Source organism: Melanotaenia boesemani, chromosome 12, assembly GCF_017639745.1.
Source record: "Melanotaenia boesemani isolate fMelBoe1 chromosome 12, fMelBoe1.pri, whole genome shotgun sequence".
NCBI lineage: Eukaryota > Metazoa > Chordata > Actinopteri > Atheriniformes > Melanotaeniidae > Melanotaenia > Melanotaenia boesemani.
The window spans coordinates 35,434,611-35,459,694 of NC_055693.1; the positions used below are offsets into that span (position 1 = coordinate 35,434,611).

General features: G+C 44.0%; 2 protein-coding genes across 10 annotated transcripts; both read left to right on the forward strand.

Moving 5' to 3' along the window:
* The first annotated feature begins 1,914 nt into the window (after positions 1-1,914).
* On the forward strand, positions 1,915-9,855 carry ndufv3 (NADH:ubiquinone oxidoreductase subunit V3). 6 transcript variants are annotated; one of them, XM_042002762.1, is made up of 5 exons: positions 1,915-2,008; positions 2,493-2,595; positions 3,363-3,452; positions 3,513-4,460; positions 9,333-9,855. In XM_042002762.1, exons 1-5 carry the CDS (start codon positions 1,964-1,966, stop codon positions 9,497-9,499), a joined length of 1,353 nt encoding a protein of 450 aa, XP_041858696.1. In that variant the 5' UTR covers positions 1,915-1,963; the 3' UTR covers positions 9,500-9,855. The 6 variants fall into 6 exon arrangements, with proteins under 6 accessions (XP_041858696.1, XP_041858698.1, XP_041858697.1 ...); XM_042002764.1 differs by having other exon boundaries at positions 3,531-4,460; XM_042002763.1 differs by having other exon boundaries at positions 3,366-3,452.
* A 160-nt stretch (positions 9,856-10,015) lies between these two features.
* Positions 10,016-25,028, forward strand: pknox1.1 (pbx/knotted 1 homeobox 1.1). Of its 4 annotated transcripts, none has more exons than XM_042002767.1 (11): positions 10,016-10,113; positions 11,437-11,549; positions 12,815-12,942; positions 13,125-13,296; positions 18,735-18,929; positions 19,014-19,131; positions 19,224-19,321; positions 19,877-20,005; positions 20,088-20,164; positions 23,334-23,500; positions 23,585-25,028. In XM_042002767.1, exons 2-11 carry the CDS (start codon positions 11,499-11,501, stop codon positions 23,764-23,766), a joined length of 1,317 nt encoding a protein of 438 aa, XP_041858701.1. In that variant the 5' UTR covers positions 10,016-10,113; positions 11,437-11,498; the 3' UTR covers positions 23,767-25,028. The 4 variants fall into 4 exon arrangements, with proteins under 4 accessions (XP_041858701.1, XP_041858704.1, XP_041858702.1 ...); XM_042002770.1 differs by lacking the exon at positions 10,016-10,113 and adding an exon at positions 10,282-11,077; XM_042002768.1 differs by lacking the exon at positions 10,016-10,113 and adding an exon at positions 10,282-11,073.
* Positions 25,029-25,084: the final 56 nt, after the last annotated feature.

Below are 25,084 nucleotides of genomic sequence, written 5' to 3' on the forward strand. Positions count from 1 at the left end.
GTGTCTTCCCTGATGTTGCTACAAAAGAAGCAGGTTTTCCTTGAAGAGGCTAAAATAACTTTAAAAGATTCAGCAGCACAAACAGAAAATGGAGGTTCACCATTGCAAATATAAGATGACGTGACAAACAAGGCAAAGCAAGTGTGTCTGTGCATCACCTTTCATGGAGAAAGTAACTCAAAGTGCTTCACATAAAACATTAAAAGCACTACAGCGGGGTGCAGGAAGCAATAACAAGAGCATTAAAAACAAACTTTAAAGAAGAAATAAAAGAAATTAAATAAAAACAGAGAGAAAAAAGCTAAAATAAAATAGATAAAATGCAAGTGTGTGTGGAATTAACAGTCGTTCTGATAATAGCGTCATCGTCTCCAAAAGATCCCAGTTCACATTTATGTGACCAGGATTCGCCTTTGCTTTTTTAGAAAATTTCAGTCTGAAGCCCATTCTCAAACCTTTACAGTTTTGTCCACCCAAAACTCTGTTACCATGGAAACGAGAGGCCAAAACTTGTGTTTTACTGTCTCAGCATCATCATGAGGGACCAACATCCACAGCAAAGTTGAGACACTCGAAGGAAAGATGCAAGACAAGCTGGAAACGCCAGCACTGTAACGTGCCTAGAAAATAAAAACCCACGTTACATATGCCACAATGGAAAACAGCTTACTATGAATAGGAAGGGGGCATACATAACTGGCAGCCATGGGACAGCTCTCGCACGCAGGAGAGAAGGATGAGGCAGTGAGACACATCTTTGCTGCATAAATAGCCATTGAACTCACAGCTGGTGGCAGGACAAATTGACACTGCATGAAAAGGTGAAGGAGACATACCTAAGAAGGTGAAGGGAATCAAATACTCCAGTCAAAACACCACAGCTGGCATACAGCACGCTACAAAGCACAAGAATGAAGCAGCTTAATGCCTGTACACACAAACCAAAGCTCCCTTTAAAGATCCAAAAACATAATAAGAGTCCAAATGGACACAGAAGCCTCAGCGAGACTTACAGATGCCAAAGCAAGGCCTACAGAAGCCTAAAGGAGGTCTACAGAAATCTAAAGGAAGACCTACAGAAGGTCTGCAGAAGCCTACACACACACACACACACACACACATATATATATATATATATATATATAATATATATATATATATTGGATATATATATATATATATATATATATATATTGCTTTGTACCTGTATATATTGTGTCTTGTGCTTGTCCTGCTTTACTGTTGGTGTTGTATTGCTGCTGGTACCCAAATTTCCCTGAGAGCTCTCCAAAGGGATTAATAAAGTATTTCTATTCTATTCTATATATATATATACAGTATATATACATATATAATTTATTTTGAATTAGGGAATTTATATAATCTTGCTGGATCTGACTGGTGACAGAAAAAATAGGAGCATTATGAAGAAAAGTAAAAAGGAAAGTAGAAAAAACAGGAACGAGGAGACAAAGATTCAGTAGCTCTAAGCAACAAGTCTTCAATCCAACCTAACACCAGACACAGCTGCTACACCAGAAACACACCACAGCATTCCCTACAGCTTTTACAGGTAAACTTAGCTGACAATCATCACGAGTTCGTAAAAACATAATCCAAGAAAGTGAAAATAGACAGCAGATAGCATATATAACCTATACCTCCACCCAACCCTCCCGCCTCTCACAGCCTCCCCGTGCTGTACCCACGAACACAAGAAAAAAACAACTAAAACAAGAATTAGTTCAATTATAACAATTTTCATGCTCGAATAATAAAAGGGGCGGGATAAATTAATTAGTTATTTAATAACTCAGTAAGCTGTTATTTTTTTCTGTTTATATTTAAAAAAGAAAACAAAAAGTGGTTTTCTTTTTCTCGCGACCGGAAGTGTTACGTGTAAATGCGGAACTATTGCTTTTTGTCCTAGTTTCCGACCGGAGCATAACAGCTGGAGTGCAAAATGGCGGCCCACTTGCTACGTTTAGGGCGACTGACTTCTGTGAAGGTAAGGATGATTTTATTGTGTTGTAATGGTTTTAAACTGGTTTCAAGTGGACAGAAGAGTCTGATAAACACTGACATGTTAATTAGGTGAGGATGAGGAGGAGAGGAGGTCACCTTATCGCGGTCTCCTTCCTCCTGACCCCGTGCGGACATTACATAGAAACATTGGTTTCAGCAGATAATTCGGTATTGAGAGTAAAAACAGCAAATTCTGGTTTAAATGACAAAGTTTGGCTCCTCAGCGTCAGCAGCGACGTGGTTTCATCGCCTTCATCAACCAGAAGGCAGGAAAATGAATAAACAAGCTGTTGTTTATGTTGATAACAACATAACAGCGACGACGCTTCTTTCTGCAACACAGAACAAAATAAAGGTTTTCATTATTTCTTAACAAACTTGAAAGAAAGTATCAGATTTGAGCAGCGTTTTCCTTCCCCACAGCTTCCCGGACCTGTACCGAGACTAAATGCTCTCTGTTTCTGCAGGGGAGCAGCTTGGGTGTCCTGAGGAACCGCCCGGTTCTTTGGTTCTGCACTCAAGCCGAGGAGCCAGTAAAACCAGTAAAAAAGACCAAAGCTGCAGCAAAGAGTAAGTGTGGAAAATCTCCAGTAGAAACTTTTAGTCGGGGGTCTCCAGGATGAGAACTTCATTGTCCCATCAGAACTTTTTTTTTTCCCAGATCAGGAAGTACTTAAAGTTTGTGGTCTGGTCAGTGATACTCAGCTTGCTGATCTGGTGAAATGGTGAACCGAACAGTTTTTAGGAAAATTCTGTTCCTTCAGAAAGGATGGTGGAACCTTCAGATGGGGTCGGATTGTATTCCTTTGAGTCGTTGTTTCGGATCAGTGATTAAATGTTTGATGCACATTTATAAACCGTTTGTTGACCAACGTTCAGAGTGTGGCTATGAAAACCGTCATTAATGATCTTTAAACAGATGTGAAATGTTGTTCTGGCTTCTGCAGCAGCAGCAGCAAGGAGGGGAACCGCCGTGTTCATGAGCTCCTGAATCATTTCTGTCCAACTTAAAAATCCCAGCACGACATATTTTGTTTGTGATTCAGTCACTTTATTTCACATCAGTATTTCCAGGTTTTGTGTAAAATAGGTCAGTAAGTTTTCCAGCTGTGATCTGACGCTGTTTCCCTAGAAAACACTGTTGATGAAGCTCTGCCCACCAGCTCCATATTTGTAAAATCTGTTATTCTATAGACTGATATAACAGTAAATATAAACAATAAACACCGTTTATCTCCATTCAGGCTAAAAATTCCTGTCTTTGTTTGAAATTCTGACTCAAAGTGGACCTGCTTGTTCTGTTTACCTGCTTTTTTCCTATTTACCATTTTCTTCAGCAGCAGAACTTCCAGATGAGAGAGCGACCCTGCTTGCCTACAGGACTGCTGTTTCCTTTCCGGTTAAACTCTCAGAACCTGGAGTTCCGCCTGCACAGTCTGCAGCTGGTTCGGACCCAGCAGCTAAGCTGACTGCTGGGTCTGAACCAGCTGCAGCATCAGAACCAGCTGCAGCATCAGAACCAGCTGTTTTAGAACCAGCTGTAGAATCTGACTCTGCTCCATCTGCAGCTGCTGCATCAGAAGATGCAGTCCCTGCTGCTGCAGCTTGCTCTCCCCCTAAAGATCCAGCTGATGGTTCATCCTCTACATCATCTAGCGACTCTGACTCAGATTCTGACTCAGATTCAGATTCTGAAGATAAAAAGCTGAAGGTGGAGATTGAACCAAGAACATCCCCATCTACGCTGGACAATGCAGAAGAGAAACAAGCCACTACTGATGCTGAGGCTGTACAGGAGACAGCAGCATCTTCAGAAGCAGCTCCACCTGTGGTGGAGGGCTCAGGAGACTCTGGTCCAGAGATCTGCTCTGCTAGACAGGCAGCACCAGAACTTTCCTGCCCAGAAGGTCCAGCTGATGCTGCAGGAGAAGTTGCTCAAGTTGCGACTGCTGCCACTGATGCCCGAGGTGAAACTCCATCTCCAGATGTGACCCAGACTCCATCTCCAGAGAAAGCTGAGGTTGATGCTCCCGTAGAAGAAGTAGCTGCTCCTGTAGAAGCTCCTGAAGCTTCAGAGACTGCCTCCACCGAAGGAGCAGCTGAAGTTGTGAGTTCTGCAGAGGAGGTGGTGGACCATGCTCAAGTCCAAGCTGAAGTGAGTGAAGGTTCCTCTGAAGAAGCCGTAAAGTCAAAGACAATCTCCGCTGAAGCAGCTGGTGTAGCTGAAGCTTCCAGCCCTGTAGAAGAGCTGGTGGACTCTGGCCCGGGCGCAGCTGAAGCCTCTGCTGAAGAAGCTGTAAAATTAGAGACCATCTCCACTGAGGCTGCAGCTGAAGCTTCGAGCTCTGCGGAGGTGCTGGTGGACCCTGCCCCGGTCTTAACTGAAGCTGTTGGAGAGGAGTTGCAGGCGGAGGCCCCTGCTGAAGAACCTGATGGTACACACTACACCACCCCACCTAAACCCCTTTTCTTCTGTGTGGATCTTCTAAGTGTCCACAGATGACCATGTTTCCTGTAAACCTTTAAAACAGATGTAGACTCACAGCTTAGTAACTTTCATCACTAACCTCTGTTTCTGCTCGCTGGTTTTGCATGTCCACGCCATCTGATTGTGCCTGCAGGGCTTTCTGCTGCCTCCCTTTTCATCATGTATCTTCTACATCCAGGTCAAACATGATCATGCCTGTGCTGTCCTTCTTCACCTGAACTTTACCCCTGTCTGTCTTTGACCCACCAGAACCAGCAACCATTAGCTCTCCAGCTTCCATCTCCACTCCCAGAACATCCATCATCTGATTTGTTGCTCATGTTGTTTTTGTTTTGTTGTGTAGACAGTTTCAGTTTGTTTTGTTGAAGTTATATTATTGTGCCATGTAATGCTAATGCTAACGGTACTGTTAGAGTGCACAGGAGGTTGTGTTACAGTGAAGACGTTCCTGTCCTGACAGCAGCTGGATGAACAGACACTGGGGGTGGTTTGTAAGAGTAGTTAAGGAAGCAGGATTACAGATGTTTTCATTAACCCTTAAACCTCCATCAGATCTCCCCGAAGTCTATCTCTTCTATCATCAGGAGCACTGTGGGTGTAGCTCTGTGGGGTAAACTGTGATGGATAGCTTACCAAAGATCAACCAGTGAGCAGAAAGTTCTATGTGTGTGTGAAAAGAAGAAAAATAATGCTCCTCTATGGCTGGAATAAAGCCAAGAAGACGTTTCTGATGCACGGTGGCGCCACAAAGCAGCTGAGCTGGAGTTGGTTTAGTGAGGATAGCAGGTAAATAGTAGCAGGAATAACTGGAAATGAGGAAAAAGTGGAAACATGGAAATAGTTTCTGTTGTGTGTTTGTTTCAGTAACAATATTTTTTCTCCTGAAAGCCAAGACTTGAGAGAACGATGAGATGAGAAAAGGTTTGGTCACTGTTGATCTGTGTGTTATTTCTACAAAGTTCTGTTAGTAATAAATTCTGCTTTCTTCTTCTGGTCGACCTTTATGCTGCTACATCTATTCATACATTCATTTTACATCATTTTACCTCCCAGTCTGACAGCTGCTACACACTGGTTTATACTGGGATTAAAAGCTGCTACAGACTGGTTTATACTGGGATTAAAAGCTCCAGCTGCTACAGACTGGTTTATACTGGGATTAAAAGCTCCAGCTGCTACAGACTGGTTTATACTGGGATTAAAAGCTGTTACACACTGGTTTATACTGGGATTAAAAGCTGCTACAGACTGGTTTATACTGGGATTAAAAACTGCTACACACTGGTTTATACTGGGATTAAAAGCTGCTACAGACTGGTTTATACTGGGATTAAAAGCTGTTACAGACTGGTTTATACTGGGATTAAAAGCTGCTACAGACTGGTTTATACTGGGATTAAAAGCTGCTACAGACTGGTTTATACTGGGATTAAAAGCTGTTACACACTGGTTTATACTGGGATTAAAAGCTGCTACAGACTGGTTTATACTGGAATTAAAAGCTGCTACAGACTGGTTTATACTGGGATTAAAAGCTGTTACAGACTGGTTTATACTGGGATTAAAAGCTGCTACAGACTGGTTTATACTGGGATTAAAAGCTGCTACAGACTGGTTTATACTGGGATTAAAAGCTGTTACACACTGGTTTATACTGGGATTAAAAGCTGCTACAGACTGGTTTATACTGGGATTAAAAGCTGCTACAGACTGGTTTATACTGGGATTAAAAGCTGTTACAGACTGGTTTATACTGGGATTAAAAGTTGTTACACACTGGTTTATACTGGGATTAAAAGCTGCTACAGACTGGTTTATACTGGGATTAAAAGCTGTTACACACTGGTTTATACTGGGATTAAAAGCTGCTACAGACTGGTTTATACTGGGATTAAAAGCTGCTACACACTGGTTTATACTGGGATTAAAAGCTGCTACACACTGGTTTATACTGGGATTAAAAGCTGTTACAGACTGGTTTATACTGGGATTAAAAGCTGCTACAGACTGGTTAATACTGGGATTAAAAGCTGCTACAGACTGGTTTATACTGGGATTGAAAGCTGCTACAGACTGGTTTATACTGGGATTAAAAGCTGCTACAGACTGGTTTATACTGGGATTAAAAGTTGTTACAGACTGGTTTATACTGGGATTAAAAACTGCTACAGACTGGTTTATACTGGGATTAAAAGCTGCTACACACTGGTTTATACTGGGATTAAAAGCTGCTACACACTGGTTTATACTGGGATTAAAAGCTGTTACAGACTGGTTTATACTGGGATTAAAAGCTGCTACAGACTGGTTAATACTGGGATTAAAAGCTGCTACAGACTGGTTTATGCTGGGATTAAAAGCTGTTACAGACTGGTTTATACTGGGATTAAAAGCTGCTACAGACTGGTTTATACTGGGATTAAAACTGTTACAGACTGGTTTATACTGGGATTAAAAGCTGTTACAGACTGGTTTATACTGGGATTAAAAACTGCTACACACTGGTTTATACTGGGATTAAAAGCTGCTACAGACTGGTTTATACTGGGATTAAAAGCTGTTACAGACTGGTTTATACTGGGATTAAAAGCTGCTACACACTGGTTTATACTGGGATTAAAAGCTGCTACAGACTGGTTTATACTGGGATTAAAAGCTGCTACAGACTGGTTTATACTGGGATTAAAAGCTGTTACAGACTGGTTTATACTGGGATTAAAAGCAGCTACAGACTCGTTTATACTGGGATTAAAAGCTGCTACAGACTGGTTTATACTGGGATTAAAAGCTGTTACAGACTGGTTTATACTGGGATTAAAAGCTGTTACAGACTGGTTTATACTGGGATTAAAAGCTGTTACAGACTGGTTTATACTGGGATTAAAAGCTGCTACAGACTGGTTCATACTGGGATTAAAAGCTGCTACAGACTGGTTTATACTGGGATTAAAAGCTGCTACAGACTGGTTTATACTGGGATTAAAAGCTGCTACAGACTGGTTTACACTGGGATTAAAAGCTGCTACAGACTGGTTTATACTGGGATTAAAAGCTGTTACACACTGGTTTATACTGGGATTAAAAGCTGTTACAGACTGGTTTATACTGGGATTAAAAGCTGCTACAGACTGGTTCATACTGGGATTAAAAGCTGCTACAGACTGGTTTATACTGGGATTAAAAGCTGCTACAGACTGGTTTATACTGGGATTAAAAGCTGTTACACACTGGTTTATACTGGGATTAAAAGCTGTTACACACTGGTTTATACTGGGATTAAAAGCTGCTACAGACTGGTTCATACTGGGATTAAAACTGCTACACACTGGTTTATACTGGGATTAAAAGCTGCTACAGACTGGTTTATACTGGGATTAAAAGCTGTTACACACTGGTTTATACTGGGATTAAAAGCTGTTACACACTGGTTTATACTGGGATTAAAAGCTGCTACAGACTGGTTCATACTGGGATTAAAAGCTGCTACAGACCGGTTCATACTGGGATTAAAACTGCTACACACTGGTTTATACTGGGATTAAAAGCTGCTACAGACTGGTTTATACTGGGATTAAAAGCTGCTACAGACTGGTTTATACTGGGATTAAAAGCTGCTACAGACTGGTTTATACTGGGATTAAAAGCTGCTACAGACTGGTTTATACTGGGATTAAAAGCTGTTACACACTGGTTTATACTGGGATTAAAAGCTGTTACACACTGGTTTATACTGGGATTAAAAGCTGCTACAGACTGGTTCATACTGGGATTAAAAGCTGCTACAGACTGGTTTATACTGGGATTAAAAGCTGCTACAGACTGGTTTATACTGGGATTAAAAGCTGCTACAGACTGGTTTATACTGGGATTAAAAGCTGCTACAGACTGGTTTATACTGGGATTAAAAGCTGCTACAGACTGGTTTATACTGGGATTAAAAGCTGTTACACACTGGTTTATATTGGGATTAAAAGCTGCTACTGACTGGTCTATACTGGGATTAAAAGCTGTTACAGACTGGTTTATACTGGGATTAAAAGCTGCTACACACTGGTTTATATTGGGATTAAAAGCTGCTACAGACTGGTTTATACTGGGATTAAAAGCTGCTACACACTGGTTTATATTGGGATTAAAAGCTGCTACAGACTGGTTTATACTGGGATTAAAAGCTGTTACAGACTGGTTTATACTGGGATTAAAAGCTGCTACAGACTGGTTTATACTGGGATTAAAAGCTGCTACACACTGGTTTATAGTGGGATTATAAACTGTTACATACTGGTTTATATATGGAGTTTTAAGGGTTAATAATCATTTGGGTTTATATTCCCAAATTGCTTTGGGATGAGCAGCTGGATAATTCTGCTTCCTGCTCACTCGTCTGAGCTCGTGTTCATTTCTTCTGTGTCCTTAACCTTGTTGACCTGATCTGTTCTTCACCTGGGGACTGCTGGATGGGCACGGTGTGGAAATCTGTGAATCTTTGTGATTGTTGACGTGTTTCTGTACAGACTCAGATGTAAAGGTAAACCAGAGTTTACACATGATGCATTTTGGATTAATCAGAAGCAATGAAGCTTGTGTTTCCATCACATTTTGATTTATTTTTTTTATTTTTGGCCATTTAAAATGTGTCTCTCCAGCAGGAGCTGCTTTTACTTTCTTCTGACAAACATGAGCTTCAAGCTTTCCACACAGCAACACTGAATCTGTAAATGGATGAGCTTTGAACATGACTAACGGTGTTTTGATGCATGAACCTCACCAAGATGTGTGAATCCTCTCATTTGCCTTATCTTTCCTCTGACTTGTGCAGAGGCTGCAGCTCCAGCTCCAGAACCCGAGGAGCCCTTTGACAACAGCACTTACAGAAACTACCAGCACCACAACTACAACCCCTACACGTTTGCAGACCTGGATCTAGAGATGGCCAAGTATCGCCTCCCTCAGCCCTCCTCTGGCAGACCCTCACCCAGACACTAGAAGAGCCGATTAAAATGGCAGTGATGATGCCCCTGTACCTGCCTGATCAGCATAATATTATTGTCAGAGTTTGAAGTTATTAAAGTACCCAAATGAGAAGTGAAGTGTATTTTTGTCTGCTGCGATACTGCTGTGTTATATAAAGGAAGCTGTGTGTAATCAGACCGGCACCAGATCAAACATGTCTTCTATGCTGCTTTCCAGCCTTAGGGGGTCAGTTAAATAGAGCTGACTGAGCAAGTGTTTTATCTGTGTTTCTATTTTAACGATGCAGTTTGGACTCCTCGGCCTGAATAATGCACAAAATGTCCTGATTAAAGCAGTTCAAGAATAAACATGGCGCAGATATGTTCATATTTATGTGTCAGTGTGTGAATTATAATATAATCAGTGAGAAGAAAATGTGAAATAACGGCAGAGAAGAGCGTTCAAACAAACAAAACCCCAGCAGGGTGCAGAAGGACTCTCCGGAATCAGGACGTCATGTCTCCGCCCGTCTCATGAATATTCATGAGCCCAGCGCCACTGCGTGCCCTTGCGCGATGACGTAACACGACAACTGCGGGTCCCGATTGCTGCAGCCGCTTGTCAGTGTGACGAAGATTGGCACTCAGGTAAGCTGTCACTCAAAATCCCTCTTTTTCCGTTCCCTATCAATCAAACAATCTGGGCCGCTCGAAAAAATGCCCCGGGGCGAGAAGCGTGGACCTAGTCAAGGCAGCGGAGGGCGTTTTTGGAAGGGAAGGAGAAGCGGCAGAGCTACGGGAAGAATAAAAAAAAATCTTTATACAGGGGAGGGGGGGTAAAAAATATGTCGGCGTTTTGAGGGCAGAGGAGGATTGTGGAAAAGCAAAGGGCGAGAGCTGTGATCGAGGCCCCACAGTTGTAGCGTTAGCGCGGAGGGGAGGGGAAGGAGAAAGCAGCTGTCCCTGCATGATTGATTGACTGATGGGGGAAGGATTTGCTGATCAACCGGGCTGGCCTCGTGTGCTTCCTGCGCTTCTTCGTGTTCTTACAGTCAGATTACTGGGCACAAATGACAATAAACACATCAATTTAATCTGTTAATTGCTAACTGCTGAACTGATAGGAGCTGTCATATTATTCGGCCAAACGGCTCATTTCGTATCAATCCGCAGCAGGGTCTTTTTTTCCCTCCCCCTTAAATAGAGCTGGTTAGCTAGGTTTGCGTTTTTAGACCCCTTTCTTCTTTTTCTATATCCTTTTTTTTCTTTTGTAATGTTGAGTACGTCCACGCTAATATGGCGCTTTGTGTTTTTGGACCACCATCCCAGTCCGAAAAACGCTATTATCAGTTAGCTACCTCGCTGTATGGTTAGCCTTAGCTCGACCCGCCTGATGCTCTTGTAAACCCAGAGTGGGTTTGTGGCGGACGGCTAAGCGCTATGGAAGAAAGGCTAGCTCCCATCGAGCCGCATTGTTTGCACATATGGATGGTTTAGCATGAAGATAGCCGGCTAATATTAACGCACAGGACTGTTAAAAGTTTTCTGTCCTGTCGCCACAAACCGTGCCCGCACCCCGCAGCTAGCCCCGGCTAACGGCTAAGCGTGGTGGGTGTGTAAACAGTAGTTTTACCGTAACATTAGCACAGACTGATAATTCAATCATCTGGTTTGCAAAAGGGGCCCAAATAAAACCAATAAATAAATAATAAAGTTATATCATTTAACTGTGTTTGACCCAGACTGTGTTTACATTAAATACGTAACAGGAGCTGTTATGTGTACTAGTTCTTATTTTAGCCTCTGGTTTTGATTTAGGATTCATATTTCATAACCAGAATATTTATAGTTTGTCATATTGTTCTGACACAGCAGTTATTATTAATGCAACATATCACTGTCCCCCAGTCCAACCAATTAAAGGCTTCATGTTTCTGATCCCAGTCTAACAGAACTGTATGTGTTGTGCAGGTTGGCCACCTGTCCCTGTTCCCTATAATGACCCAGTGTTTGCAGAGTCTGCAGTGAACGTGATGGCTACCCAGTCTGTTTCCATAGACAAATATCCAAAAGGAGACCAACAGGTGGGTGAAAGGACGACCCAGATCCTCCCAGCCTGCTCTGAGTTCCTGAACTTACCTTGTTTTTACCTGTTAACATAATCAAAGCTGACAATAAAGACCAGCAGTTTGTTGGTTTGTGTAGTACATGTTCTCTTTGACCACAAATGGATTGTTTTATTTTTATTATCTCAACCTGTTTCTATTGTTTAGAAAACATTGACTTGTCAGGCTGAAAATAATCTATATCTAATGAGAAGTGTTATTTTTAGCATGTTAGTTCTTAATCTCAGACACTGTTGGTGAGTCACATGGTTGGGGATGGGATCTGGAATCCTGGAAAGGAATTTCGTGTTGCTAGAAGGCATCTGTGGTGTGGAAATGTGTGAAGAGGGCTGAGCGTGGCTCCCAGGCTCTAAGCTGGCAGATAACAAGACACTCATCTTGTTATCTGCCAGCATGACTTTAGCCTTCTTTCCTCACTCCTCCATCCTCCAAAACCTAAAATCACCTAAAAGAGGAGAAGTTTCTTTTTTCTTCTGAAGGACAGGCAGTTATCAGATGAACCAAAACTAAAGATTTTACATTCAGGTGTTTATTTAAGTAAGGTTGGTATAAAATGACTGACTTCAGTAACATGGGAAACGGGATGTAAGGATGGATGTTTCAGATAAGACTGTAACACAGCAGAGCCTCAGTATTCCTGCAGACTACACAGTGTCACCATCTGCGGTTGTCCGAGGTCTTTGTTTCCTCCTCAGGAGGTTTTTTACTAAGTAAAATGTCCCGGAAGTGTCTGAGCTCGTGGGGTTCTTCAGAACCAGGAGCATCATGCTTCCTTTATGGTCTCCTTTAGTGTAGGAAACACTGGGGTTGTCAGAGGAAAGGAAATTCTGTAGTTAAATATGAGGACAGGAAGAGTATGGGTTTTTTTTCTTCTTCTATGGTTTAAAATGATGACCCCTCACTGGGTCATACAACCTCCCTGTCCTTTCTGGAGCAGAGAGTTTAGGGAGGTTGTTGGTGACAGCAGAGAAGTTCCTCTTGTTCCTTTTTAAAATAAAGTGCTGCCTCGTGGAAGAAGTAGTGTCTTTAAACACTTGTTCTTGTGTCCACATGACTTTCTCAGGGTTCAGACTGAAGTAGGTCTCAGTGCTGAGCTTCGTCCTGCGGCTCTTGATCTTCACATGACGCCTTTGTGTTTTCATTCCCTGCTTCTCCTGTCACGTCTTTACTCCATTTTTTGTCACCTTTTCCCTTCAGTTATATATAATTTTTTGTCGTGGCAGATGCAGGGAGTGGTGAAGGCAGACGACGACTCAGAGCAGTTTATCGAGGCCACGTTGGTGGAGGTGCCGAGCCCAGCACCCACTGAACCTCAGACTCCCATGGACGCAGACAAAGCTTCCATTTATCGGTACAGAACCATCTGTGTGTGTGTTTGTTTACTGGAAGAGAAACAAACGACTGACAGGCTTCATCTTCTCATACATCTGTGCTCACTAACTGAACCACCATGTGTTGATTATTGTGTTGTTTATTACAAATCCACAATAAAGCTCCAAATGAGACCGGTTAACAGCTTTCTGTCTCTGACAGACACCCCCTGTTCCCTCTGCTGGCCCTGCTGTTTGAGAAGTGCGAACAGTCCACGCTGAGCTCTGACTGCATCACCTCAGCCAGCTTTGATGTGGACATCGAGAACTTTGTCCGCTGTCAGGAGAAAGAGGGGAAACCTTTTTTCAGCGAGGACCCTGAACTCGACACCTTGGTGAGCTGCACGTTTAATCTGCATGTCGATGCTTCTTAAAACGAGAAACAAGGAGAAAAATACGACTCACAACTTCATCCCGAAACAATCTCAGTTTCCATCAGTGATTTAAATGAATGGGAAAAAATGTCCACTAATAGTTAATATATTTGTAAAAGGCATGAAGCCACTCTCAATCTGACCTGACAAAGATTTAAACGACTCAGCAGCTGCTTCTGTTCTGAGTCGTGTGGCTGACTGATTTATTCCCAGATAGAAAATCCCTGATGTTCATAGAGGTCAAAGGAATTCCTGAAGAAGAGCTCTCTCCATCTTCCTCTTTTGGAATGTCTACCACAGCTGTTTTGTTGTTGTTGTATTTTTTGTTTCATTAGAACTTTTTCTACTGAATTCCAACCAGCAGCAGTGCAGCCTAGACTGCCCCCCTCTGGTGACTTTACACAGCCCAGTCTGGTTAACGGAAAACAAGTCAGGGTTCACGGAAACGAGTCGTGGTTAACGGGAAACGAGTCAGGGTTCATGGAAACGTGTCGTGGTTAACGGGAAACAAGTCAGGGTTCATGCAAACGAGTCGTGGTTAACGGGAAACGAGTCAGGGTTCATGGAAACGAGTCGTGGTTAACAGGAAACGAGTCAGGGTATATGGAAACGAGTCGTGGTTAACGGGAAACGAGTCAGGGTTTATGGAAACGAGTCGTGGTTAACGGGAAACGAGTCGTGGTCAACAGGAAACGAGTCAGGGTTCATGGAAACGAGTCAGGGTTCATGGAAACGAGTCGTGGTTAACGGGAAACGAGTCAGGGTTCATGGAAACGAGTCGTGGTTAATGGGAAACGAGTCAGGGTTTATGGAAACGAGTCGTGGTTAACGGCAAATGAGTCAGGGTTCATAGAAACGAGTCGTGGTTAACGGGAAACGAGTCGTGGTCAACAGGAAACGAGTCAGGGTTCATGGAAACGAGTCAGGGTTCATGGAAACGAGTCATGGTTAACGGGAAACGAGTCGTGGTTAACGGGAAACGAGTCAGGGTTTATGGAAACGAGTCGTGGTTAACGGCAAATGAGTCAGGGTTCATGGAAACGAGTCATGGTTAACGGGAAGCGAGTCGTGGTTAACGGGAAACGAGTCAGGGTTCATGGAAACGAGTCATGGTTAACGGGAAACGAGTCGTGGTTAACGGGAAACAAGTCAGGGTTCATGCAAACGAGTCGTGGTTAACGGGAAACGAGTCAGGGTTCATGGAAACGAGTCGTGGTTAACAGGAAACGAGTCAGGGTATATGGAAACGAGTCGTGGTTAATGGGAAACGAGTCAGGGTATATGGAAACGAGTCGTGGTTAACGGGAAACGAGTCAGGGTTTATGGAAACGAGTCGTGGTTAACGGGAAACGAGTCGTGGTCAACGGGAAACGAGTCAGGGTTCATGGAAACGAGTCGTGGTTAACGGGAAACGAGTCAGGGTTCATGGAAACGAGTCGTGGTTAACGGGAAACGAGTCAGGGTTTATGGAAACGAGTCGTGGTTAACGGCAAATGAGTCAGGGTTCATAGAAACGAGTCGTGGTCAACAGGAAACGAGTCAGGGTTCATGGAAACGAGTCAGGGTTCATGGAAACGAGTCATGGTTAACGGGAAACGAGTCGTGGTTAACGGGAAACGAGTCAGGGTTTATGGAAACGAGTCGTGGTTAACGGCAAATGAGTCAGGGTTCATGGAAACGAGTCATGGTTAACGGGAAGCGAGTCGTGGTTAACGGGAAACGAGTCAGGGTTCATGGAAATGAGTCGTGGTTAACGGGAAACGAGTCAGGGTTCATAGAAACGAGTCGTGGTTAACGGTAAACGAGTCGTTGTTAACGGTAAACAAGTCAGGGTTCATGGAAACGAGTCAGGGTTCATGGAAACGAGTCGTGGTTAACGGGAAACGAGTCAGGGTTTATGGAAACGAGTCGTGGTTAACGGCAAATGAGTCAGGGTTCATGGAAACGAGTCATGGTTAACGGGAAGCGAGTCGTGGTTAACGGGAAACGAGTCAGGGTTCATAGAAACGAGTCGTGGTTAACGGTAAACAAGTCGTGGTTAACGGTAAACGTGTCGTGGTTAACGGGATACGTGTCAGGGTTCATGCAAACGAGTCGTGGTTAACGGGAAACGAGTCAGGGTTCATGCCAACGAGTCGTGGTTAACGGGAAACGTGTCGTGGTTAACGGGAAACGAGTCAGGGTTTATGAAAATGAGTCGTGGTTAACGGGAAACGAGTCAGGGTTCATGCAAACGAGTCGTGGTTAACGGGAAACGAGTCAGGGATCATGCCAACGAGTCGTGGTTAACGGGAAACGAGTTGTGGTTAACGGGAAACGAGTCAGGGTTTATGAAAATGAGTCGTGGTTAACAAGAAACGAGTCAGGGTTCATGCAAACGAGTCGTGGTTAACGGGAAATGAGTCAGGGTTCATGGAAACGAGTCATGGTTAACGGGAAACGAGTCAGGGTTTATGGAAACGAGTCAGGGTTAATGGAAATTAGGGACTAATTACTAACTAACGACTATTCTGACGGTCGATTGGTCGACGATTTTTGCTCCCTGGTCCGCCGCCATATTTTTCCCTGGCGGACTTTGTGCAACTCTCAGCAGAGATAAAAAAAGAAGATGATGTCTCACGCTGTAATTTTTTTTGTATTTTTTTTTTTTACCGACAATAGTCGACAGGTAAATTCATTGTCGACTATTTTTGTCGACAATAAAAACAACAATCGTTGCAGCCATAATGGAAATTAATAGAGTTCAGTTTGTGGTAGATCTTTTTCACATTGAACATAAACTGATCGAACCTCTTTCGAAATGTCATTTTTAGGGTCCGACCGATATGGATTTTTTGAGGTCGATACCGATTCCGATATTTGGCAGAAAAAAAATCGGATTACTGATTAATTGGAACATTTCTTTCAAAAATGTATATAATGAATAAATTAACTCCATTTTTTGTTCATTAACGCTTACCCCAACAAAAATATGAATTACAGGCAGAACATTTTACTGTTTCACAATATTTTGTACTCATATGTTTAACTTTACCACAGAAGAGTTTCCAAAAACATCCAACAAGGCTTTAAATGACTATGAAATTAAAATATATAACCTTAAATCTGTAAATGAATTGTATAAATGAATGATGAATTAATTAAATACATCTTGTTTTGTACTTCTTGCTGATGCAAATTAGAAGTAGATTAAAGTACAGGTAGGCCCGCCGTGATAACAAATTTTGCGGTGCAATAACTTTTCTCAGAAATTATTGCGATAAGCGATAATATTGCGCAAAGTGATAATGTCATTTTGAGACCATTTTCAACTAATATAATGACAATGCCATAATAATGCAAGTACACCCTTTCAAAGATCAATAAACTTTAATTTCTAAAGAACATTTTACACTGGAACTGGAAAAACATTTAAATAAAACAAAAACAATAAATAGAACGGACTCTCAGTCTCATTAACAATGAATGAAAAGCAAACACAACCAAAATCAATAAGTCTGATAGAAAATAAAGTCTCTGTTCTGTAAACAAAACTGCCCTTCAAAAAATATATTAAAAAAATATTAAACATGGGCTCAGACAGGGAAACCGGGCAAAACTGCCAGTTAGTACCATTTTATATATAAAAAAAACTAGGAAAAGATAATACACTGTGCATCGTTGCTGTTTGTGAAGCTGAAATATCTCCCTCATCACCACATGTCAGACTGATCTATGAGCAGTGAATAAACCGCGCTGCTACGACGCTTCGCTTTTTCACGTACGCCGGGACACCGGCCCAAAAGTAACGTGGCCCACCAGGAATCCACTCGAACTTGAGAGTTGGCAGCCCTGTAAAACAAATGCGGCGTACCGGCTCGGACATGTTAAGTGCTTCACCACTGTCCCGTGCTGCAACATGCTGCTGTCACGTTTGACACGTGAGAGACCACTCCGCAAGAAACCACAGCGTTCAGTCGAGATGCTCCATAGTGAAACCTGTTGTCATACACAGTCCATAGAAAGAAAAAAAAAACGAAAATGATCGCAACCGGCAAACTTATCGCGCTCACTTTTTCTTACCGGGCGATTAATTGATTTATTGCTTATCGCGACAGGCCTATGTAGAGGTAGATAAATATATATAAAGTGTATGCTTTATATAATCAACATGAGTGAAGTTAGTTAACATTATGCAGCCTTCTGATGCCCTTCAATGTTAAATCACATTTTCTTTACTCCAATATTTTCTTTGCCATAAAATATATCATGCATGAACCAAAACAAAAACCAGATATGTTTTTCTCAAATGTCAGAAAGAAGTCGTCTTTGATAGAGTTGTGTTTTATATATAATGGTCTCCATGGTCTGGCACTAACACATGGAGTTGCTGTTACAGCCGCTCACGCTAGTATTTTCTGACAAAGTAAAACTAAGGCATGACGGGAGCTGTAGACAGACTGTAATGTTAATAAAGTTTTCGGTAGTGCAGTGAATAAAGCTCCTCCCGCCTGCATCCACATCTCTCCTCCTAAAATACGCCTCCACCTGCAGCTGACGGAGTGATGGACGCTCGTTCTGTACGCTCAGATATTTTATACACTTACATTATTTCTGCAGTTACTGGCTACTTAGCTAATGCTATGCTAAGGAGCGCCTTATTTAGCACAACTTCAGCAATGCAGCGTAAATAAAAAGCTGACCGACACAATGAAGCATGCGCCACTCATCATTACACACAGCAAACAGAGGTCAACTGAAACTGGAGACATGCTGAGTCATTAATTTCACAACATTGCTATAAACTTACCTGTTGGCGGGCTCCACTCAGCCCACTGCTTTAATGTAACCTGGCTGTAGCTACTAGCTGCTACCTCTGTTGAAAAGACGGGGGGATGACTGTGGGACTGAATGGAGTCATCTAGTGGAAAAACCCCGCTAGGACATCATTCTGCACGACTGACGCTTAACAGCATTTACTGTTTTATGAGAAAGTAAGAATAAATCGGCGTGTAATCGGCAAAACAACGGTCGATATTGGCCATTTTGAAAAGGGCAAATATCGGCTGATTTAATCGGCCTGACGATTGGGCCCTAGTCATTTTAACCCGAACCGTGGAGACGTTCAGGAGACGGAAGTGGTCCAAACTTTGTCTGGTAGGAAAATTCTCTGTGAATTGTGACGGAGGTGGCGGTCAGTGAATCACCTGAACTTAACATACCTGGTTCTTAGCTGGAGTCTCTTAGCTGACTAGTTTTTTACTTCTCTTTGATCAGCTTCTGTTTCTGATGACACCATATTTCAGTGTTTGTTGAAGACGGATGAAAATGTTTAGGACTGTTTTAAAACCAGGAACATAACTGTGGCTGTTGAGAGACACGTTTCCCATTTGTGGGTTCTCATGGAGCTTTATTTTCAGATGGTTAAAGCCATCCAGGTGCTGCGGATCCACCTGCTGGAGCTCGAGAAGGTGAGTGATCTGTGTAAGGACTTCTGCAGCCGCTACATCGCCTGCCTGAAGACCAAGATGAACAGCGAGACCCTGCTGAGTGGAGATCCAGGAAGCCCCTATTCCCCCGTTCAAGGCCAGAACTTCTCACCCACCAAGACTCAGGTGTGTGATGTCTTCAGTTTCAGCTCGCGGTTAAATAAAAGTCAGCTGGAATCTGAAACATCGTGTTCACGCGCTCATCTGCAGACCCCCAGCTCCATCTCAGGGACCATCAGTCCCCAGGGTCAGATTATGGTGCCAGCGTCAGCCCTACAGCAAGGGAACGTTACCGTGACAACGGTCAACCCCACCCAGGTGGTTGCAGGTATGTCCTCATGGCAACAAGCCCTCCTTCTGCAGCTGTGGTGATGTCATGTACCAGTGGGAAGTTTGGACTTTTCTGTGTTTGTGCTTCAGGAGGAACAGTTTACCAGCCAGTCACAGTCGTGACTCCTCAGGGCCAGGTGGTAACCCAGGCTCTCTCCCCGGGGACAATACGCGTCCAAAACAATCAGGTAGGACATGTGGGACGTAGCCTCAGTCTGGGTGCAAATGTGAGGTTAAAGAGAAAGTTTTAGTATTACTAAAATGACTTTTTTTATAAACCAGATGAAGTAAATCTAAATAGTTTCAGTGTTTACAGATGTTGTAGAGACTGACAGGTGTTGGATTAATCTGTGCTGATAAGATAAAAAAAACTCCTGCAATTCCTCAAATGCCACTTGGAGCTGTAGAAGTCAGCAGGTCGATCCAGAACTGTTCAGATGCTCAGAGAGTACACTTCAGTCCTTCATCTGAGTATACCAAGGCTGGAAGTCCATCAGAATTCATGATACCACTGCTTTTAATGAAAGCTCCTCAGTCAGATGTTCTCCTGATCATCTACAGTGTCTACATTAGTTAACCTGATCTGAGTTAATCTGGTTTCAGTTAACCTGGTTGTGTAGTTAATCTGGTCTGGGTTAACCTGGTTGTGTAGTTAATCTGGTCTGGGTTAACCTGGTTGTGTAGTTAATCTGGTCTGGGTTAATCTGGTTGTGTAGTTAATCTGGATCCATCTGTGTGTTCAGCTTCAGCTGCAGTTCCATCAGGACCTGAATCTGTTCAATCACGATGACAGCTCCACCAAGAATAAACGTGGCGTTCTTCCCAAACACGCCACCAATGTCATGCGCTCGTGGCTCTTCCAGCACATAGGGGTGAGTGTGTGTTTGTGACATCATCAGAACGTGTGACATCATGAGCCTGTAAAAAGCACGTCCTGTTTGTTCTCCCGTACAGCATCCATATCCAACAGAGGATGAGAAGAAACAGATCGCCTCTCAGACGAACCTGACCCTGCTGCAGGTCAACAACTGGTACGCTTGTCTCCTGCAATTAACCTTTATTTAACTTCTCAGGATAAACAAAAATAATTTCTCTGATCACAAAGTTCATTTCCACGTTCACTCAGAATTCTTCATCTGCTCCATCAACAGCCATGTTTACTTGACGTTTACATGATGTTTACATGTGCGAGGTTTCTTCAGTCGGGTTACAGTTCTGATTAGATCTGTACTGTTTTTTTCCCTCAGTCGCCGCCGGTTGGCTCTTACATGTTTTTACATGTTTTTCTTTTCTAGTGTTTTAACTTATTCATAGCTTGGGATGCACCAATGCCTGATACTAGTATCGGGCATTGGTCCGATGCCATGTGCGTGTACTCATACTCGTATTCATAAAAGTGCTCTGATATTACAAAACTCAACACCACTGTGTGGACTGAGCTCTGCCACCCACATGGGAAGGACATTAATGCCATCGCAGACCGCATCATAGACTACATAAACTTCTGTCCAGGGCGGTGCGGTGCTGCGCTAACAACAAGCCGCCATTCCTCCCCCCATGCAGCTGCATTCAAACATCTTGAGACCTGGACTAACCCCCACAGCCCTTCACACCTCTGGCTCATTCTGCCATCAAAGCCTTCCACATCTTCTTGGACCATCCCCACGATGCTGAATTGCAGTAAACCCGCAAAATTATTTCAGGAATCCACCTTTTATCCCCACAAAACCAGGGATTAGCCCCATGAAACCGATCATGTCTGAAACCAGGTACCAAGGTGGATCGGTTTGAGACCTCTACTGTCTGTGGTATTGTGAGGACGGCATAACCGAACCACTAGAAGATATGACATCAGTGTGAACACACGCCAAACACAACAACAATAATAATGGCGTCCGTGACCAGCTGTGTTGTGGTGCTGCTTCAGAGAGTCCTGGCTTGTGTGCAGCTTTAGCACCAAAATGCACTGCTGGTACACCACAGTGCTGCTGTACCATCAACAGCAGGAGCAGATACGTCATTATCTTCACATGTGCTACATCTTGTTCTAGCTCTGGAGTGTTACTCTTTAATCATCGTAGCGCCCCCTACAGCCTGGTAGTATGTACTACAGGGGTTGCGTGGAGATGGTGAAGCCTTTCTCCTAGTTTTCGCCGCCGTTTTCACACCTGAGCCAGCTTCGGTGTTGTGTGGACACAGCCTTGTACCCAGCCATCCCCCAGCACAGAGCCCCTTCCCACCCCTCTTTTTTTACAGCAGCCCAGGTAAGAAAGGAGCTGAGGAGCATCAAGGAAAAAAAGCTGCTGGACCAGACAGCATCAGCTCCAGGCTCCTTAAGTCCTGCACAGATGAACTGTGTGGAGTTATGGAGCAGGACTTCAACTTGGGCCTCAAGCTAAAGTTGGTAACACAGCTCTGGAAGACCCTCTGTGTGGTACCAGTGCCAAAGATATCTCACGCCAGATAACTCAGCAGCTACAGGCCGGTGGCTCTCACAAACCATCTGATGAAGACACTGGAGAGACTGGTCCTGGAACACCTCGGCTCTACGGATTCATGGATCCTACAATTCACATACTGGTGCTCCTGAAAGCCAAACTGGAAAGGGCTGGGGTGGACCTTCATCTGGCAGAGTGGATTCTGGACTATCTCACAAACGGTCCCAGTTTGTTAGCCCCGCTGACCTGCAGTGTAGGCGTCCCCCTGGGGACGGTGTTGTCCCGTTTCTCTTCAGCCTCTACGCTGCAGACTTCAGACACAACATGGACAGCTGTGTTCTGCAGAAGTTCTCAGAGGACTCTGCGATTGTTGGACTGATCACTGAGGACCATGATGTGGACTACAGAGAACTGATGCAGAACTTTGTGGACTAGTGTCAGCAAAACCACCTCCTGATCAATGCAGGGAAAACCAAGGAGATGGTGGAGGATTTCAACAGATGCCGGTTTGTACCTGGGCATTCAACTAAAGAAGAAGAAACAGTTTCTGATGTAAACAAACGCTGTGTGTGCGTATTTATTGCAGTCTTATTGATTTGTTGTGGAACGTAAAGTTCAGGGTCACGTTATGCTGACGTACGGCGGATGTAACACAGTAAAGATAATTCCTCCAGAAAAGGTGTTCAATTGGCATAACCAACCCGATCGAAATGTTGATCCAAATCAGTGTGATAGGATTAGAATCTTATGATTGGAATGTTGACATGAAGCAGGACTTTAATCTGAATACTTGTGTCCATCATAAGGGCGTCCACATGTGCACTTGACACCAGGACACTCTAGGCCAAAGTTCGATGATCGACTTTGTAGTCGTGTCGTCGGACTTGCGGCCGCATGTCCTGGACACTCGGGTGAAGAGAGGGGCGGAGCTGTCAACTGATCACCACCTGGTGGTGAGTTGGCTCAGATGGTGGGGGAGGATGTCAGTCAGGCCTGGCAGACCCAACCGTGTTGTGAGGGTCTGCTGGGAACGTCTGGCAGAGTCCCCTGTCAGAAAGAGTTTCAACTCCCATCTCCGGCAGAGCTTTAACCATGTCCCGGGTGAGGAGGGGGACATTAAGTCTGAGTGGGCTGTGTTCCGTGCCTCTATTGTTGAGGCGGCCAGCCGCAGCTGTGGCCGTAAGGTCGTCGGTGCCTGTCATGGCGGTAACCCCCGAACTCGTTGGTGGACACCAGCAGTAAGGGATGCCGTCAAGCTGAAGAAGGAGTCCTATCGGGCCTTTTGGCCTGTGGGACTCCAGAGGCAGCTGATGGGTATCTGCGGGCTAAGCGGAGCGCGGCTTCGGCGGTCGCTAAGGCAAAAACTCGGGCATGGGAGGAGTTTGGAGAGACCATGGAGAATGTCTTCTGGACGGCTTCGATGAGACTCTGGTCCACCATCCGGCGGCTCAGGAGGGAAAAGCAGTGCTCTGTCAACACTGTGTACAGTGGGGTTGGAGGGCTGCTGACCTGTGAAGAAGTTTGGTCTCATGGAGCTCCTGCAGATGGAGGTGTTTTCTGTGCCGACAGGTGGAGTAACTCCTGGGATCTTGTTAGCTCTCCCTGTAAGGCCACAGCCACGTGAACGGGGGGGGTTTGCATTTGTGTGACATTTTATCAGGAGGATTTATTGAAAGAAAAGGTTGATGATGATTTGGAGTGGTACCAGTAGTGGAACGGTCCACGCAGACCCGAACCAGCCTGACTGATGTTGTGTTTCCAGGTTTATAAATGCACGGAGACGGATCTTACAGCCGATGTTGGATGCCAGCTCTTCTGAGACACCTAAAACCAAGAAGAAGACGCCTCAGAACCGTCCACTGCAGCGCTTCTGGCCCGACTCCATCGCAACTGGAGGCGGAGCTCAGCAGCAGGTCACCATGCCCGACGGTATGACCACACATACGTCAGATGATGCAATGCTTCTTAGTGTTTTCAGACATGTGACATTAGCGGTCATGCGCTCCCGCTCAGGTACCATGGTGACCATGAACATGGAGGGTCTGCAGAGCCTGACGTCGGACGGCGCCACGCTGGCGGTGCAGCAGGTGATGCTGGGAGGACACAGCGAGGACGAGTCAGGAGACAGCGGAGACGAGGACGACGATGCGGACATGGCCGGGCTGGGCCTGGACAACAGCGACTCCTTGCAGTAGAGGACACACTGATCCACACACACACACACACACACACACACACACTGATCCACACACACACAGGATGGGTGTAAGTATGCCGACACATCAGAACCAGGAGTTTCCAGAGAGCACAGGACGTTCCCGAACTCTTCCAGCCCTGCAGTCTGCACATCAGGAGTTTCTCTTCAGAAACACTTTTTTTATTCGTGTGTTGATGTAGGCGAGTGCACTTTTTGTATATTTAAGCTCAAAAAGATAAAATTAAACGAAGAAAAAAGACGTGTTGAAAACACCAGAAGCAGATTTGGATGCTCCGTTAATAAAAAAAGGACTTTTGTTTTCCTTGTTCCTCGTCCCGTTAAACTCTGATCTCAGTTTGGATACCAACATTTGGAAGTTGTGTGTTATGGTTTGTCTTCACTTCTTGCATGCAGGTGTTTTTGAGTAGACGTGCGCACTCCTCAGACCGACTCCGCGCTCTCACAGAGCGAGAGAGGAAAAAACAACAAAAAACGATTAGAGATGCTTATTTTTCTATACAAACATATGGAATTAGTGTTTTAGTCTCATTTTTGTGTTCTGTTTTGTAAGGAATATTTATGTACAGATTCCTAATGAAAGTTAAAGCTCTGTTTTCCAGGGTTCTTTGAAGTTTTCTAAAAACCAGAAAAAGAAGTTAATGCTGATGAAAATTGCTATTTAAATTGGTTTTGAAGTTAAAATACTGACAAGGCCTTATCTCTGATGTTTTCTAAGGAGTTCTTGCCAAGAAGCACAAACAGAAAGTGGATGAAAAACACACTACACTGCAGAACACTGTAGATTTGACTTTGTGTACAGCAGTTTATGAAGAATTAATCCTGCATCGTAACCTGACTGCAGCGCTCATGGTTTTTAAATCCAGATTCCCCCATTTCTCACCATCACGATGCCGAGCACACGACAGGAAGCAGAGGACTGTTTGCACGAATTCAGCTTTTATTTCTGAACATGACTGACGTTCTGCCTGCATGAAGGACTGAGATGGAGCTCTGCAGTCCGTCAGCCGGCCCCGTTACACAAACATGATGATGGTGCACAGATCGGGAGCCTCCTGTTGAAATGATATATTGTAATATTGATCTGGACGCCATCTGCAGTAATCGGGTTTGTAAACCGGGTCATCCATCGCTGAATTATGTTCCACACTTGGTCTGTTCTGCTTTTTATGAAGCTTTGTTCACATTTCTCTGTTTTGCCTTAGAGCTTTCTATTTTGGAATAAACGATGCCTAACTCTGACATGCACGTGTCTCTTCTGTTCTCCACCCAAACTGGATTTAACAGGTTCAGAAGTT